Here is a 15,434-nt window from a genome sequence, read left to right on the forward strand (position 1 = left end):
GGAGGCGGGCTAGCCCGGTGCCCTGCTCCACACGTGAGGCGGCAGTGGACAGTCATCCCCACCTGGACCCACAGGGCGTGTGAGCCGGGAGGGGCAGAGACAGGCTAACCCAGTGCCCGCTGCACACGTGAGGACAGCAGAGTCCAGGCAGGAAGGTGGACACACTGTCCAGAGCCAGCTGGCTATTGAGCGTCAGCATAGCAGGAGTTCCAGGCTGAGTTTGGTCTGCAGACTACTTGTGCCAAGTACTGATGCCTCCTGCTCTAGGCAGAAATACCAACTGGAGTCTCCTGGGATCTGTCACTGGCACTATTCTCTTTCCCCATAAAGTTGCCCAATTACTGTTCCTAGGGTGTGAGCCAAGTCTGGCTGCCCTTTTTGGAGGAAAAGCAAAGTAACGGTTTTTCTGTACCTTCCCTCTGATTTGAGCCCTTCTGTTAAAAGAGTGACAAAACCCAGTCAATTTGCACAGCTCCCCTGGAAACTGCCCTAGCTCCATTTACAGGTATACCTCGGAGACATTCCAAGTTCAGTTCCAGACCACCACAATAAAGCAAACATCATAATAAAGTGAGTCACTAGAATTTTTTAGTTTGGTCACACTATAGTCTATTAAATGTGTAACCCCCCCCCTTTTTTTTTAACACTGTTATGTTTTTAAAAAATAAAATATCTTAATTAAAATTTCTTTTATTGATTAAAAAAAGGCAAACCATCACCTGAGCCTTTAGCGAGTCTAAATCTTTTTGCAACACTAACATCAAAGACTACTGATCACAGATCACCCTGACAAATATAATTAAAAAGTGTGAAATATTGTGAGAATTGGCACAAATAAATGTAGCACAGAGACATGAAGTGATCAAATGCTGTTGAAAAAAAATGGTACTAATATATTTGCTCAATGCAGGGTTACCACCAACCTTAAATTTGTTTAAAAAAAAAAAAAAATTACGGTATCTGTGAAGGGCAATAAAACGAGGGATGCCTACGTTAGGAATGTCTTTCCCCAGCCTTCCTAAGTCCATGGTTCTCAGGGGTTCACAATACTTAGAACCAGAGATTTGGCAGATCTGGTACCACTAGCAGATGTCACTAACAGGATGATCCTGGAAAAGGCACTCAAACTTCTCTGAAACCAGAAGATAAATATTCCCTTTTCCACTGGACTAGCAGATTTGAGACAAAATATATAAATATCAAGGGCTGGAATCCAGTGTGAGCATAATAAATGGCAGCTCTGACAAGAGAAACTAGAACAGAAAGGGAGCTCAGCCTTTCTGCTTCACAGCATGGAATGCCAGGCCTTGCTTCCTGCCCACCAGACTAAACCATGGCTTCCCACACAGGAAGGGCTGGAAACTTGATGAAATTTCACAAAGGCAGTGAACAAAAACTGTTCCTCATTTGGGTAGATGCTTCTCACCCTGACTTCACTCAACTGGTTATAAATCCTCCTGAAATGTTCCCCACCAGGAGCCCCTGGGAACAGAGCCCAACTCCTGGTGGGCACAGCCCAAAGCCAGCCTGATCTGGGCCGCTGAAAACTGCGCCAGATGCCTCAGTCCTGTCATTCACCTACCTTCACTCGTTCCTCTGGCCGCTTTACCACTTTGTCACTGAGGAATTTGGTGGGGATGAAGCCAGTGACACCATTGTCTAGCCGTGTTTTGACACCGATGGCCTGGCCTGGGCATGAACCACTGTCAAAGTGGTTCCAGACCTAAAGACGGCATCAGGAAAAGAGCTTGATCATTAAGATTCTGGAGACCACATGGTCAGGAAAAAGCTGGCAGGAATGCTGTAATTCATCTTACCACTGACACTGGCATCACCATGTGAGAACATGATGACTCAGCCACCTAGCAACACAGAATTTGAATATCCCCTAGGTTCCTTGATGTATAACTCATGTTTGGCACCACTGGCCAGCAGATCAATCTTTTATGTTAATTTACTGTAAACGTCCCTCCAGCTTCAACTGAAACCCCTCCCTCCCATTCTGTCCTGACCTTGTGAGCTTAAGAAATATCTGTTTGTCACCTCAGACAACGCATTTCAGTGAACCAGCACACAAATCTCACCAGTTTCTTTTAGTGGGTAAAGTTGAGAAACGGTCTGTTTTACTATCTGCCTAAGTAACATGTGAAGATACAGAAAAAGCTTCAGGATGGCTTTTACGAGTTCTAACCATGAAAAAAGCAGATGTCGTCGAGAAGACTGTGGGAAAAACTAAGATGTGTGTGGAGGATGAAAACACTGAAGGGAGTCTACAGATACCTTCTAACTAGCATAGGGACACCGTGCCCACCCTGTATGTAAAAAACGCATATTATTTCCTCATGTCTGTAACTGGCTGAGCAAGATCCTCAGAGAATGGGAAACAAGGATTAAGGGCTGAGTGAGAGCAGAATAAGAGCACATAGATCACTTCTGACCAGCAGCACATGGAGGGACTTAAGTTAGGCCTGTGTCCCTTCCAGATCTCTTCCCTTTTTGTGTACTGCCATGGTAAAGTGTCACCTAAACTACTCCCATTCTCGACGCCTTTCTAGAGCGCTGAGATCACGCAATCACAAACATCCAGGGACCATAACAACACTGGAGTACATACCTCGCTTAGTTCTGGGAAATTGTCTTGCTGACAGAAAGGGCACTGCCACAGCCCCGTCTCATCGTTGCGGATTGCCTGGTCATAGCTTTCGCCCTGTGGACGCCTATGGGCGATGCCGGTGACGTTGCAAATAATGAGCTTTCCTGCAGGAAGGGGAAAGGAAGAGAAGGAAGGGAAGAGAACGGGGGGCAGGCTGAGAGAACTGGAGAGGTGACTCCTCCCCACCAACTGTTAGTGACAGAACATCTGTCCTAGAGCATCTCCCCTGATTTGCTTCACATCCTCGAAAAGGGAGATCTTCCCTTCATTTGATGACAGGAAAATGAAGCCACAAGACTGACCCCGTGAACACCTCACAAAAGCAGGTTAAAAAGCACGATTTGACCTTGCAACTCGAATTTGACTTCCAGCTTAGGGCTCTATAATCTTCTTAAAAGCTTCCCTGGTCTTTCCCACTCACAGTACAAACTGGCCTTATTCTGTTGGAATTATAGTCTGACTTGAACATACACAGTAAACACTATCCCATCAACCCCTTTTTATTCTCCTCCAACTAAAGAAAACAGACCCAGGATTTACCAATGTAGAAGGTCTCCGGTGTCTCTTTGGTTAACATATTGAAGATTTCCTCTGTGTTGGGAGAGCGGTAGGCTGTCCGGAGGTCCTTATACCGACAGCTCAGCTCCGCTCGGATGTCGTACAGCGTGATGTGTTTGTCACCATAGCCCTGGGGAAGAAGCCCCCATTAAGAGTCTTGCAACTGCTCCCCAACCTGAGCCACCAGGGGTTTCAACGAAAGGAGTAGCCAGCTGGCTCCTGTCAGGGTTTCTTTTCTTTCCCCCAACATGTACTAAATCAGCTTTTCAAACTATTCCTTAGCCATGGAACACTGTTATACAATAAAAATGCTTCATGGGGACCTCCCTGGTGGTCCAGGGGTTAAGAATCTGCCTGCCAACATGGGGGACACAGGTTCGATTCCTGGTCTGGGAACATTCCACATGCTGCAGGGCAACTAAGCCCTTGCACCACAACTACTGAGCCTGGAGGCCCTAGAGCCTGTGCTCCGCAACGAAAGAAGCCACCACAGTGAGAAGCCTGTGCACCAGCACTAGAGTGGCCCCCACTCGCCACAACTCGTCCCAACTCAAGAAAGCCTGAGCACAGCAATGAAGACCCCAAGTGCAGCCAAAAAAACCCCTCATGGAATCCCAATGTGTGAAACAAATGCAAAACCGCACAGTTGAAAAGGAAAGAGGTCCCAGAAGGAAACTACTACCTCCCACTCCCAGCTCCCCCAAAACATGCCCCCACAATGACTACTGCAGTCCCTGAGATGTCCTTGGCTCCTTAATAAGCAGACTGAAAACTTCCTTGAGTAAACCCAGTACTGCATGGGGAGGGAGAGGATCAAGTCTCTTACACTAATAGTATTGGGGCTTCTCTGAGGATGTTCTTCCTGAGTCTCTTCTCATCTAGGCCAGGCCTTCCACTCTGTCACCCACCTGCCTCTCCAGTTCTTCTGCAAAGGCATCAAGGTCTAGGTCCTTGAGTCGCTCTGGGTTTTCCAAGATTTCTTCAAGGGCTCCCGCAGGGTTGGCATCCTCAGCTGATTCATCATATTCCAGAGCATCCACCGCCATCTTCCTGGCCCACTCATAAGTCTCAGGGTGAACTCGGGAACCATCAAGGACTTCAATATATGAGTCAGTGCTGAAGGAGAGGCAGAAGAGGGGCAGGATATATAACAAAAAGCTTCTAGTAACAACCCAGATGTCCACCAATGGGGAACTGGTTAAATAAATTAGGGTACCTCCATACAATGGAATACTATACATCCATTACAAAGAATGAGGCAGATCTGTGTGTGCTGACATGAAAGATGGCCACGATAGATTGATAAGGTGAAAAATGCACTGCAAAACACTATGAACCGTATGATCCCATTTTTGTAGTAAATGGGTAGTTAGTAAATGCATAGCAAAAATAAAATTTAGAAAAGTTGTAGTATACATCAACTTGTTATGGCAGTTATCTCTGGGGGGTGGGATTATGGGGGACTTCCACTTTCTGCATAATATTTCTATATGTTATTGAATTTTATATGATGAAATTATATATAAAAGTATTATAAATAAAACAAGAAGGGGGAAGAAGACCTTTGAGAATTTGCTGATAGCTACTTTCCCCCATAAAGCCTTCCCAGGCTGGTCTTGCCCGTGCACTCACATGGACCTATGTTATTCGTGGAGTGTTACAGCAAAGCTGGGTGGAAAATGAAGTTTTAGAACTTGAAGCCTATTTCCCCACTGATTTCCATTACTGAATGAGGAGCTATGTGCCCGTGGAAAAGATCCTCCAAAGACTGAGTTGATAACTTCTGGAGAGGAAGAGGTCAATAGTGAAGTCCAAAGTCCAAGTGAATAGAGAACTTTCTCTCAATAACATTATCTCAGAACATACCAAATCTCTCTCCCCCTTTCTTATCTCCTCAGACCCCCACACTCCTCTTCCAATGCCCCAACTATTCCCACCCTTATTGAGCCACAAAAAATCACAACAACAGAACAAGTTTATGTTTACTGAACCAAGTCTTATGTTTTCTGTCCTCAATTGATAAACTAAGTTGGTTCTTTTGATGTTTCTCTCACAGAAAAGCTTCACATAATTGAACTGATCTTTTCCATAGGTCAGAGGCTCTTGACTAAATAAAGACTCTTGGCTTTAAAACGTTTCCTAATTTAAGTAGTCTGTGGCCCTTTGACAGCCCTAATCCCCAAACCCCCAAAGCAAAGCCCAAGAGAACTCCTCTTGGCCCACCCAGGCAGAGGGCATCACCTGTCCCCCAGGGAGGCGGTGTCAATCTTGAGGAAGCCAGCGCAATTCATGAAGACTTTGGGACCCATGTGGCACATGGTGACCAGCTGAGTCCGGCTCTCGAGCCTGGTGTTGTTCTGTTTCAGAATCTGGAAGAGAAGCCTGGAGTGAGCAGGAGCAGAAGATAGGCCCCACCTTCTGGTCTGTTTCCAGGTCTCGGGAAACCTTCCACAATGGGAAGCTGCCCCAGCACCCCGATAGCTAACTGAGCACTGAGCTCAACATACTGCTACTAAAAAAATCATTTTAAAGAACTACACTGTACTGAGCAAAGACAACACACAGCTAATGCACAACTTCAAAGCTGATGCAAAATATACACTCAAGTACCCATCCCACATTAAGAAAAAAATTACCACAAATACTCTTGAAGGTTGCTACATGCCCCTCTCTGTATTGAAATCCTTTCTTTCCTCCGGGGGAAAAAAAAACCCACTATCCTGAGGTCTGTGTCTAGCATACTCTCGCCTTCCTCTAAATCATGGCTTAGGCTATCTTTTCCACGCGCCACCAGAATGCGGTAGAGATGACCAGGACTGTGACCACCTAGGCTGAAGTCTGGCCCTGACTCTCACTAGCTGGATGACTCTAGGTGAGCGCCTTTACCTCTCTGACCTTGTCCTTTTTGTCAAACCATACTGGGAAAGTAAAGGTTCAATGAAATAAGAACTTTCCTTTTTTTCCTGATTCAACCCAATCCTACCTTCAGGAGATGGGTCCCTTTTCGAGGTCCTAGGCCACAGACATACTGAATCAAGGCCTGGCTGTAGGGGTGGGCAATGGCACGGTTGACATCAACTCCAACTTCATTGACTCGGTTGATGAATTCACAGTACAGGGCGTTGAGCAGCTCTTCTTTCACCACATGCTCCTGTCAACACACAGTAGGCAGGGATAAGGTTACTGTGCCACTCTGTCCACCTGGGCCTACTTGTCAAATCCTACTCACCTGCAATGGGTGAAACTTGAGGCATAGGATGTCTTCATCCGAGCTGCACACCTGGGCAAACTCAATCAGAGGGTCCTGGATGCGCCGGGCCAGGGAGACTGCCTGTCTCAGCACAGGAGGGTAATCCCGGAACTCCGCCTAAGGTCAGATGAGGGTCAGCAGGGCCACAAAGTCCCCTCGGCTCTAACAGTCAGAGGAAATCCAAATTGCCTGGCTTGATGTCATGTTCTCTTCTCTGGGACCATTTTTCCTGGGACCAATTTAATCTCTGGGGCTCCCAAGCTGAACTATGACTGGCATGATGGGAGATTTTCTGTACAGGTAAGAGAAAAGGTACAATCCTGCGCCCCTGACAATCTTTGCCTCCTTATCTCCCTGGGGATAGCTCTTGCCTGTGTGAAGCCTAAGCGTGGGCTCCTGCCTTACCTCTGATTTCTTGCTGTTCATATAGAGGATGGCCAACTCGTTGTCAATCAGCTCTACCCCAATAGAGGACAGCTGCTGACCCTGATCCAGCTCATGCACGATGCGCTTCACATCCTCAATCAACATCTGGGCATCCCTAGAGGAAGGAGGGGTGGTGGTCAGGGGTATTTCTGGATAGTTTCTCAGGGATGAACCATCTCAGGGCTGGGAGCAGGGAGGCGAGAGCTTTGAAGACAAAGGGGTACAATATTCCACGGATACCCTCTGGAAGTGGGGGTATCACGTCTTATCAAGGATCTTCATAGGCACAGAGCAGATTCAACAATAAAGGATGAGTGGCTTTAGCCAGGCATGGCCCAATCACCTGGTGCCCCTCCCTACCTGTTCTCTCCTGCAACTGTCACCACGTGAGGCTTTTTGTTCAAAAGGAATTTCTTCAGAGTTTCAATGTCTTGAGCCTGAGTGAAAGAAAATTGGAGCTAAATGGCTCTGAGGACAGGGAGGCTTCTAATGCTTTTCTCTCCGTATAAGTAGCTTGAGACCTTACAAGACCAGAGAACGATGATGCGTCATGCATTGTCTAACTGGAATACACAACAACGTGACTAGGAGCTCTAGTTGGAAATTAAACATCTGTTAATCTTTCCTACGATTACTGTATATCTGGCTTACACAAGCTGTGGTTAACGTACTCAGGTCTTTCTTTGAACACGAACCACTGCCTGGCAGTCAAGACTGTTCTGATCTCCACTTTAAGGTTTTTTTTTCTTTTTTAAAAGAGTTGTTTGCTGAAAATTATGTTTTAGAATGGAACTCTTGTCAATAAAATGGAAAGATACTGTTATGTTAAAGAAAAAATCAGAAGGATACACACGAGATGGATTTAAATTTCTTCCATGGAAGAAACACAAATGCTGAAAGCAGGGAAAAGGTTGGCTTAATGCCTCAGTGGCTTTCAGCTCCTGGAACAAGCTGACCTAGATGCGGTTAAGAACAGAGGCAGTAATGGCAGCTCCCAGAAGCACAAGGCCTAGGAACTGGCTTCAAGTCAAGAAGCAAATTCTGTTCCAGATCTTGAGTGCCACCTACTGCCTATGAAAGTGAGACTTCTCCCAGGACGTAAGAGGTTAGTGAACAGGTCAGAGACCTTGCATGGGATACAGCTTAACCATGACTGCATACGCCCACTGAATGGTAAGGCACGTTGAAGATGTACACTTGCTAACCAGTCCCAGCCACTTGCCTTCTTCTCCCGCTCTTCCTCTCTCCATGCAGTTCGCCGCTTGGTAAAATGAGGCAGCCGGAGGAAGTCTGTCACTTCTCCTTCACCATTGACCAAGGCGCAGAACACAGGGTGATCTCTGCCAGCCCGACAGAAAAAGAACCACGTGATAATCAGGACTATACAAATATGAGTAAGAGAACAAGGTTAGGGAGACAGATAAGGGGTGATGCCAGGCAGGCAGGAACAGGAAGTTACCTGGCAGAGGAGAAAGCAATGCCTAGGACCCGGATGCCCTTCCCTTGGTTCTCATCCATAAAGTCGTCGTCTTCTTCTACTTGTTGATCTGGCCGGTAGGGTGCCACCCTCAGCCAGTTGCAGAGCTTTCGACTACAGGCCTGGGGAGGAGACACACCAGTCACTATGGCTGTCAGGCTCGCCAGACACACATTTGCAGAGATCGTATTTATACATGCACATGTTTCTAGCCCTTGGCAGGCTTACAACCTGAAGGCACACCTTGTTCTTAACAATAGGAGAGTACAGAGGCCAGTCACCTATACGAAGAATGTGTATGGGGTGGTGGAGGGAAGGAAGAGGCTCTTCAAAGGGAGGTCTTAGAGTGACCCATGACCTTGTGTGCACTCCCTCTCAGGTTATGCCCGGGGGATTTCCATTAGCTACAGGACAGCTAGTAGGGGGTGCCTTCATTTTCACCTCTAGCCTGGGGAAATTACAGGACTGAAGGTTGTGCTGCTGGCCTGGCGTGCTGCAGTCCATGGGGTCGCAAAGAGTCGGACACGACTCAGCGACTGAGCTGAACTGAAAGGTCGAGTCCCTGTCCTCACCTTTATGACATATTCTTTGGCTTCGGCCAGCAGCTTGTTCTTGAGCTCTTTAGCCATCTGCACATACAGGAATTGCTGGAGAGCTCGCTCAATGGCCATGGTGCGCTGCCGGTTCCACTCCTGCACCTGATGGCTGAACTCATCTCGGTAGTAAAATTGTTTGATTTCTTCAAAATACGTCTGGTCACTGCCATAGCTGAGGGGATATAACACTGGTATCAGGGACAGAGAAGAGGTGGTGCCTGAATGCCCAGGAACACTGAGTGAGCCAGAGACAATGGCTTGCTCAGTTCTGAAGGCGTGGTTCACATTCCTGAGGGACCCCTCCCTCCAACAGACACCTGACCAGGCTTTCCCAAAATAACCCCAGGCTAGAGCTCTGCTTACCCTTCCACTCCCTTCATATCGATGCTGATATCAATGGTGAGCAGCCCTTCATCTTCAGCCAGGCAGATCTTGAGGAACTGGTCATCTCTCAGTTCCTTAACAGGCTTGTTCTTTAAGTACTTGAAGGAGTAAGCATAGTGGGCCTCATCCACATCCTGCACAACAAGAGGGAACCATCAGTCGACAGAAAGACTGGGCTGGACCCTGGGAAAGGCCCGTCTCTACACTCAGGCAGACAGCTCAGCTAAGGGTGAAGGCAAGAAACTCAGTTCAAATAGAGCTGGACCGTAAGTTGGATCAAAGCCCTTCAACTGGCTTACCTTTCTACCTTTCTTAGTGGGGCTTATATTGAGCTTGGCCCTTTCCTGGAAAGTCTGTCTCAGCACCTGCCGGACGAGGGGCTCTCGGGCAATCTGCAGGGCTACCATGTAGCGGGCACCTTCCAGCACGGCTTCCGGGGTAGGGAACTGGCTGCAGGGAAAATGGAGGCGCTGCAGGATGAGGATACCTTTGCCCATAGGTTCCTCCTCTCCCCAGCCAGCTACTGCAAGCCCACCTGCAAACATAATCCTTCGCCAGCTCCAAGGGCTCTGCTGGAAACTGCTCTGTCTCATGCCGCTGGTAGCTGTCCCGGAGGTTTTCCCCAAATTGCTCGGGAGTAAGCCCAAACTTTTTGGCCAGGCCATCTAAAGCAAATCAGGAGAGATAAAGGTAAGCCAACAGCAGGACTGAATAACTTCTTGGCTTTCAGTCTAAAACTGCAAATTCTGGGCAGTAAATTTAAGAAGCATCACCAATGAGCAGGAACAGGATGCCTCACAATGAACAATGAAAATGCTGGCTTTAAACAGAAGCAGAAGAAACAGAAATTTTCTGTGGAAGTTATAGTTTAGCAAAAGAATTTCCCAAAGATAGGATGAACTCTGATCATGTATTTCCCACTCCTTCAGGAATTACAGGGAAAGCTGGACCATTCCTGTGGCATGGGTTTGGGTCATGGGAGCAAGTGTTAGAAGTGGACTGGTGATTCACTCAGCTGTCCTTTAAGTCCTCATCCTACCTCCCAGTGACTATCGGGGAACTTATACAATTAGTTTTTACCTAGCCCAGCGCTCTGGCAGATGGTGTACATGTCTCGGCGAGAAGCCTGCTTGAGCTCTGGCCCTCTCTGCTCTTCATCTTCTGCCTCCTCACCATCACCTGGGGAGAAAACATGAGTTAATCTTCTGGCTTCCAGTTACTTCCAAGGATCTGACACACATGGAGAGAAGCTCCAAAGTGTAATCAGTCAAAGGCATCCTTGGGAAGGCCATGGCCACCAAGCCTCTGGGTTTTCTTTTCCAACACTCACCTTCCTCATCTCCCTCTTCCCTTACACGCTTTAGCTTCTTGCGGCTGGCCTTGGCGGCATTCTGCATCTTAGGGATGTCACGACCATAATAGAGCAGGAAATGATTGTAGACATCTTTCAGTTCATCCATTGATTGAACATCCTTGAGCCTGGAGGGAAGGGACATCAGACCTCAATTTTGTCATGGAGGAAGGGTATACCCCGGGTTTGCTACAAGAGGTACAATCCCAACTAGGATGGATGCCTGTGTTCTCTAACTTATCAGGGATACACAATGGCCCTAAACTATGACTTAATTGCAATCAAGGTACTTTCAAGAAGAAATATGTCAAATAATTGGTGGTTGTTACAAATGGCAACGAAAAGAAAGAGACAGATTAGGAAGCATGTCTCCAGTTCAGAGTCCTTGAGACAGTCTTTGTCCTTCCTTCCCAAGTTCACGCCATCGGCCATTTACATCACCTGCTGCTCTCTCACAACCCTCTCTAATTCCAGGCTCACCAAGCCACTTTCTGGCTGTAGTTTGGTTTCCCATGTGGCTTTTCATACAGATAACATAAATAAGCAAACATGACTATCTGATCCTCTTAACCTTTTATACCAATATGGGTAAGTAACAGGAATTTGCCTGTCAAAAAGAGCACTTCTGGTATGTTGTTAAGTTGGCTTTCTAAGGGATAGGTGCCCTGCTGTGAATTTTACAAGATTATGCTTCTCTGAAGGGTGGGTGGGTGGGTGGGGCAGGGGAGGGATGCACCTGCCTTTGGCGTGAGGGCTCCTTCTAAAGGAATAAAACCCGCATATGCTACCTCTCCATGTCCGTGGTGTCCAGAGCCCGGATGCCATCAGCAAGGGGCTTGTCAGGATCAGCAGAGATTTGCTCGTACTGATAAGCCTGCATCTTCTCAAACAGCCGTGTTAGGTTCTCCTTACGAATCCTCAGCTGGGTCCACTAGGACAAGGCAGGGCAGGGGTAAGGGCTGGTATTCAGCTTTGGAGACCCAAGGCCAGGCAGTTCCTTACCAAGAGTTCTTGGGGGAAGCCTGACAGGCCTGGGGGTTTGGGACATCACCTGGTACATGCAGGAAAACTTGGGCCCCAGCAGTAGTAGTACCTAGTGCAGCCCTCAGCTCTGAGGGACACAGATCCCTATGTTACCTTTTCATCCCACTGCCACACCCTCCACAGGTCGTTGATATGCAACTCAGGTTCCACATACTCCTTCCGGTAGAAAGCAATGAAAGGCACCTAGGGGGTCAAAGAGATGGGCAGTCAGCCAGAGAGGAAAGATCTGCAAGGAACCCCTCTGCTAGAGGGATAAACAGCTCCATGAAATTCAGCACTGGGAACCTTGGCCCATCCAGGGCACATGCTTGTCCCACCATAGGGGAACATAATGCTGCGGAAGGGGTAGTGGTTTCTTTTGATCACTTGAGTCCTCACATTTCTTGGTCAAGGGACCACTGCTGAGGGCAGGAGGTGGCGGGGGGGGGGTCCCCACCTAACCTAGGTGGCCAAGTTTTCCCTCACCCCTAGTTGACGTTCTAACCACTGGACCACTACAGCCTGAGGTGCTACCTCAAAATGCTGATTTCGCATGAAGCCCAGGGCCTCTTTAATCTTCTGAATTGTGCTGGGCCCTTTTCGACTGAAGCTGCTGGTTGGCTGCCCTCGATCTAGGTAATCACAGCTTTCCTACAGTTGGAAGAAAAAAGAAAGAGCAACAACACCTTTACTTGCTTTGTCTCGTCATACAAAACTGCTTCTTGTCACAGGATGACCTTCTCAGAGTAAGTCTAGAAAAATCTCCTCATACACCCATACACACATGCTATTCTGTGGGAGGCCCACAGACATTTGGGGCAACGGAGAAGCAGCTACTAGGATGAGGTGACTTCTGGTTTGTGTCAAAACACAGGCTCTTTTTTAGGGGGGGTACCTGCAGAGAAATGGTTGGTGTGGCAAAGGCATTCCTGTAGATCCAGTCCGCCTCTTCTTCCAGTTCGTCATCTTCAGCCCCCTTGACGGGGATGGAACGGAGCTGCAGGGGATAACACAGGAGCATAAGACTGATTTTATCTTGTATCTCATGCAGCAAAAACACACTCTTCTTCTGGACAAAAATATATGCTCCAAAGGCACATGTTTTCAGTACCTGGAAAAGTATTGTCTGGCAAGAAGTAGGCATGTCACATATTTGCTAAAGAGAGAGCGCCATTTCAAGAACTCTAAGACACGTTAGAGTCTATGTTGAGCTAGACTTCCTGTACCCCTGGTCAGATTGGGGTTCAAAGCCAAGTTCCTATATATCATTTTTGGTTTTTTTTTTGGCTGCGCCATGCTGACTAGGGATTGAACCCGTGGCCCCTGCAGTGGAAGTGTGGAGTCTTCGCCATTGGACTGCCAGGGAAGTCCCCCTATAAACTATTGTTAGATTGATCTCTGCTATAACCCTTGTACCAAGGTGGCTCAGGGCAGTTGATGACAGTTCAGCAGAAGGACAGAGGCTGGTACTTCCTTACCTGGAACCTCTCAGGCAAGTCAGTGGCTCGGATTTCATTGTCCTGATCGGTGAGGTGGCTGCTTTCCAGCTCACTGGGCTCATACATCTCGAAGATGCTCCTGCGGCTCACACGTTTCTTGGTGGTCTTCTTGGGGCGCACTCGGATCTCACCCTCAGCCTCATCGTCCTCATACTCATACTCTTCCTCCAGCTCTTCGTCGTACTCATTGTATTTCTCAAACTCATCGTAGTCAAAGTCCACACCAAAAATCTCCTGGGCTTCCTGCAGAGCCCTGCAGGTGAGAGCGAAAGGCAGTTGGCCCAGGTTCTGGTGAGAGGAGACAGATGCGGCCCCTGCAGATATCTTTTACCTGCCCCGAGGGAACTAGAAAGGCTGAGGGAAATCTAAACAAAAAAAAAAGCATATTCACCGCGGAATAAAGGCTTAGCTGGTGGCTATTTCTGGGGAAACTTATTTACTGAGATGAAAACCCATCTTTGGCACATGTCCGTGACCAGGATCAAAAAGTAACAGGACAGATGGGTTCATATCATGTTCAGTGGATCCATCCTTCGCTAAGATGTATTCTCTCAGAGCAAAGAATTTCTCGACAAAATTATGCTTAGACGACTGATACACAAACAAGTGAACACAGAGCTGCAGGTATTAGAGAAAGGCTAGGTCTTTGCTGACATGTGCCTCCCCTTCATCCCACCCCAGCACTAGGATACAGAGAGAGCTTTCAGGGCTTCGAGGAGCAGTCTGACATCACTGCCTGGTGAAGGTTATCAGAGGCAGGAGGCAAAGTGGCTGAGAGCTGACTGTTCTATCTTTGGCCAAGGCCTCTGACCTCTTCCTTCCTGCCTGGGTCCACTCAGATGCCCTTACGACCACCTTGCCCCAGACTCCACTCACGCATCAGTGTATCCAGGAAGCTTTTTCCGCCACTTAGGTTTTTTCAGAGGTTGTCCATCATCATCCACGATAAAGTCATCAATATCTAGGTAGGGAAGGAGGGGTTAGTGCCCAGAGGCAGGACTGAATGGCTTTAGTTCCTACTATATGAGTGGCCAGTGAAGAGAAGAGAGCCTTTGGAAAGGAACTCCTTTCTGTTAAATGCTGGAAGCCAATAGCTGAAAAATGATTTCCCATCCCATTCCTCGGGGCAGGAAATCCCAACCCCCTGCCCCAAACTGGCTTCCCTGCCTGATGCTACATACCCGACTCTTCATCATCTTCCTCCTCCTCTTCTGGTGGAGCCATGTGGGCCTCCACGGCCTCCTGCCCTTCTTCCCCTTCTCCATCCTGAAAGATCTCCTCTGCGATAGCTTCTTTTTCATGTTCCTCCTTGCCATATTCCTCCTCCTCGTCGTCCTCATCATCTGAGACTTTTTTGACACGTCGGTATTTTTGCTAGGGGTGGAAAGCCTGCCTGGTCAGGGTCTGAGGGAACTGGCGTAACAATGCCTGCTCTCCAATCTCACTTCTATTTTCCCACCACAGTTATACTGATGAGGGAGATGGGAAAGAGCACATCAAGTGATGCCCCAAGGCCCACTCCTGAAACTCTGACAGGCACCCAGAACTGGGCTCCACAGCACGACACTGAGCCACTTTCTCCTCGCTCAAGTTCCCCAGACAGCTCTGGATGTGCCTCCCACCACCCCCCAGAGCCACTGAACTTCAAGGGCTTCTTCCTTCACCCTCAAGGACAGAGACAAAAAAGGCACTTACTCCTCTTTTGACTTTGACACCCAAATTCTCCTCAATGAGATCAAAATCATCATCCTCCAGGCGGTCATCAAAAGATGCTAGAGAAGACAGAATGTTGCTGGTTGTGACCGGGAGGACCCTCCTCCACTGGCTTCCACCCCAGCCTCACCTGACCTGGGGAGGGGCTACTCACTTCGTTTTCTCTTCTTGTGGCTAACTTCATCTTCCGAATCTCCGGAGTCACTACCCTCATCCTCCTCCCCTTCCTCTTCATCGTCGTCGTCATTGATAAAGCCTTTCAGGTTTCCTTGTTCATCCTGATCATCCAGGTTCTCCTCCTCCTCCTCCTCATCTGGAAAACATGCATGTGTGAGGCTGCAGTTTGGGAAACAGGCTGGCGTTGGGGCAGGACCACCTGCTTAACTGTTATTTCTTATCTGCTCTGAACCAAATGACCTGGATGCCATGTTAACTCTTCTGCCTCATCCAATCCAAAGACGAAAAACATGACCACTGACTCAGAGCAGTAGCCTCTGGAAAGGA

At 48.0% G+C, this 15,434-nt stretch overlaps 1 protein-coding gene across 1 annotated transcript in view; it reads right to left on the bottom strand.

Moving 5' to 3' along the window:
• Positions 1–15,434, bottom strand: part of SUPT6H (SPT6 homolog, histone chaperone and transcription elongation factor) — a 30,498-nt gene that overhangs the window by 6,437 nt on the left and 8,627 nt on the right. The window contains exons 3-28 of the mRNA XM_040243917.1: positions 15,085–15,243; positions 14,913–14,989; positions 14,399–14,591; positions 14,094–14,178; positions 13,197–13,470; positions 12,614–12,715; positions 12,253–12,369; positions 11,833–11,922; positions 11,484–11,626; positions 10,675–10,823; positions 10,425–10,523; positions 9,880–10,009; positions 9,644–9,794; positions 9,324–9,478; positions 8,937–9,132; positions 8,347–8,486; positions 8,110–8,227; positions 7,248–7,324; positions 6,867–7,002; positions 6,441–6,578; positions 6,195–6,362; positions 5,453–5,580; positions 4,120–4,327; positions 3,194–3,341; positions 2,615–2,757; positions 1,583–1,723 (exon numbers count right to left, since the gene is read on the bottom strand). Coding sequence (XP_040099851.1) covers positions 1,583–1,723; positions 2,615–2,757; positions 3,194–3,341; positions 4,120–4,327; positions 5,453–5,580; positions 6,195–6,362; positions 6,441–6,578; positions 6,867–7,002; positions 7,248–7,324; positions 8,110–8,227; positions 8,347–8,486; positions 8,937–9,132; positions 9,324–9,478; positions 9,644–9,794; positions 9,880–10,009; positions 10,425–10,523; positions 10,675–10,823; positions 11,484–11,626; positions 11,833–11,922; positions 12,253–12,369; positions 12,614–12,715; positions 13,197–13,470; positions 14,094–14,178; positions 14,399–14,591; positions 14,913–14,989; positions 15,085–15,243 — 3,665 coding nt within the window. The remainder of the gene's footprint in view (positions 1–1,582; positions 1,724–2,614; positions 2,758–3,193; positions 3,342–4,119; positions 4,328–5,452; positions 5,581–6,194; positions 6,363–6,440; positions 6,579–6,866; positions 7,003–7,247; positions 7,325–8,109; positions 8,228–8,346; positions 8,487–8,936; positions 9,133–9,323; positions 9,479–9,643; positions 9,795–9,879; positions 10,010–10,424; positions 10,524–10,674; positions 10,824–11,483; positions 11,627–11,832; positions 11,923–12,252; positions 12,370–12,613; positions 12,716–13,196; positions 13,471–14,093; positions 14,179–14,398; positions 14,592–14,912; positions 14,990–15,084; positions 15,244–15,434) is intronic.

The sequence above is a fragment of the Oryx dammah genome, unplaced genomic scaffold (assembly GCF_014754425.2).
Source record: "Oryx dammah isolate SB20612 unplaced genomic scaffold, SCBI_Odam_1.1 HiC_scaffold_8, whole genome shotgun sequence".
Classification (NCBI taxonomy): domain Eukaryota; kingdom Metazoa; phylum Chordata; class Mammalia; order Artiodactyla; family Bovidae; genus Oryx; species Oryx dammah.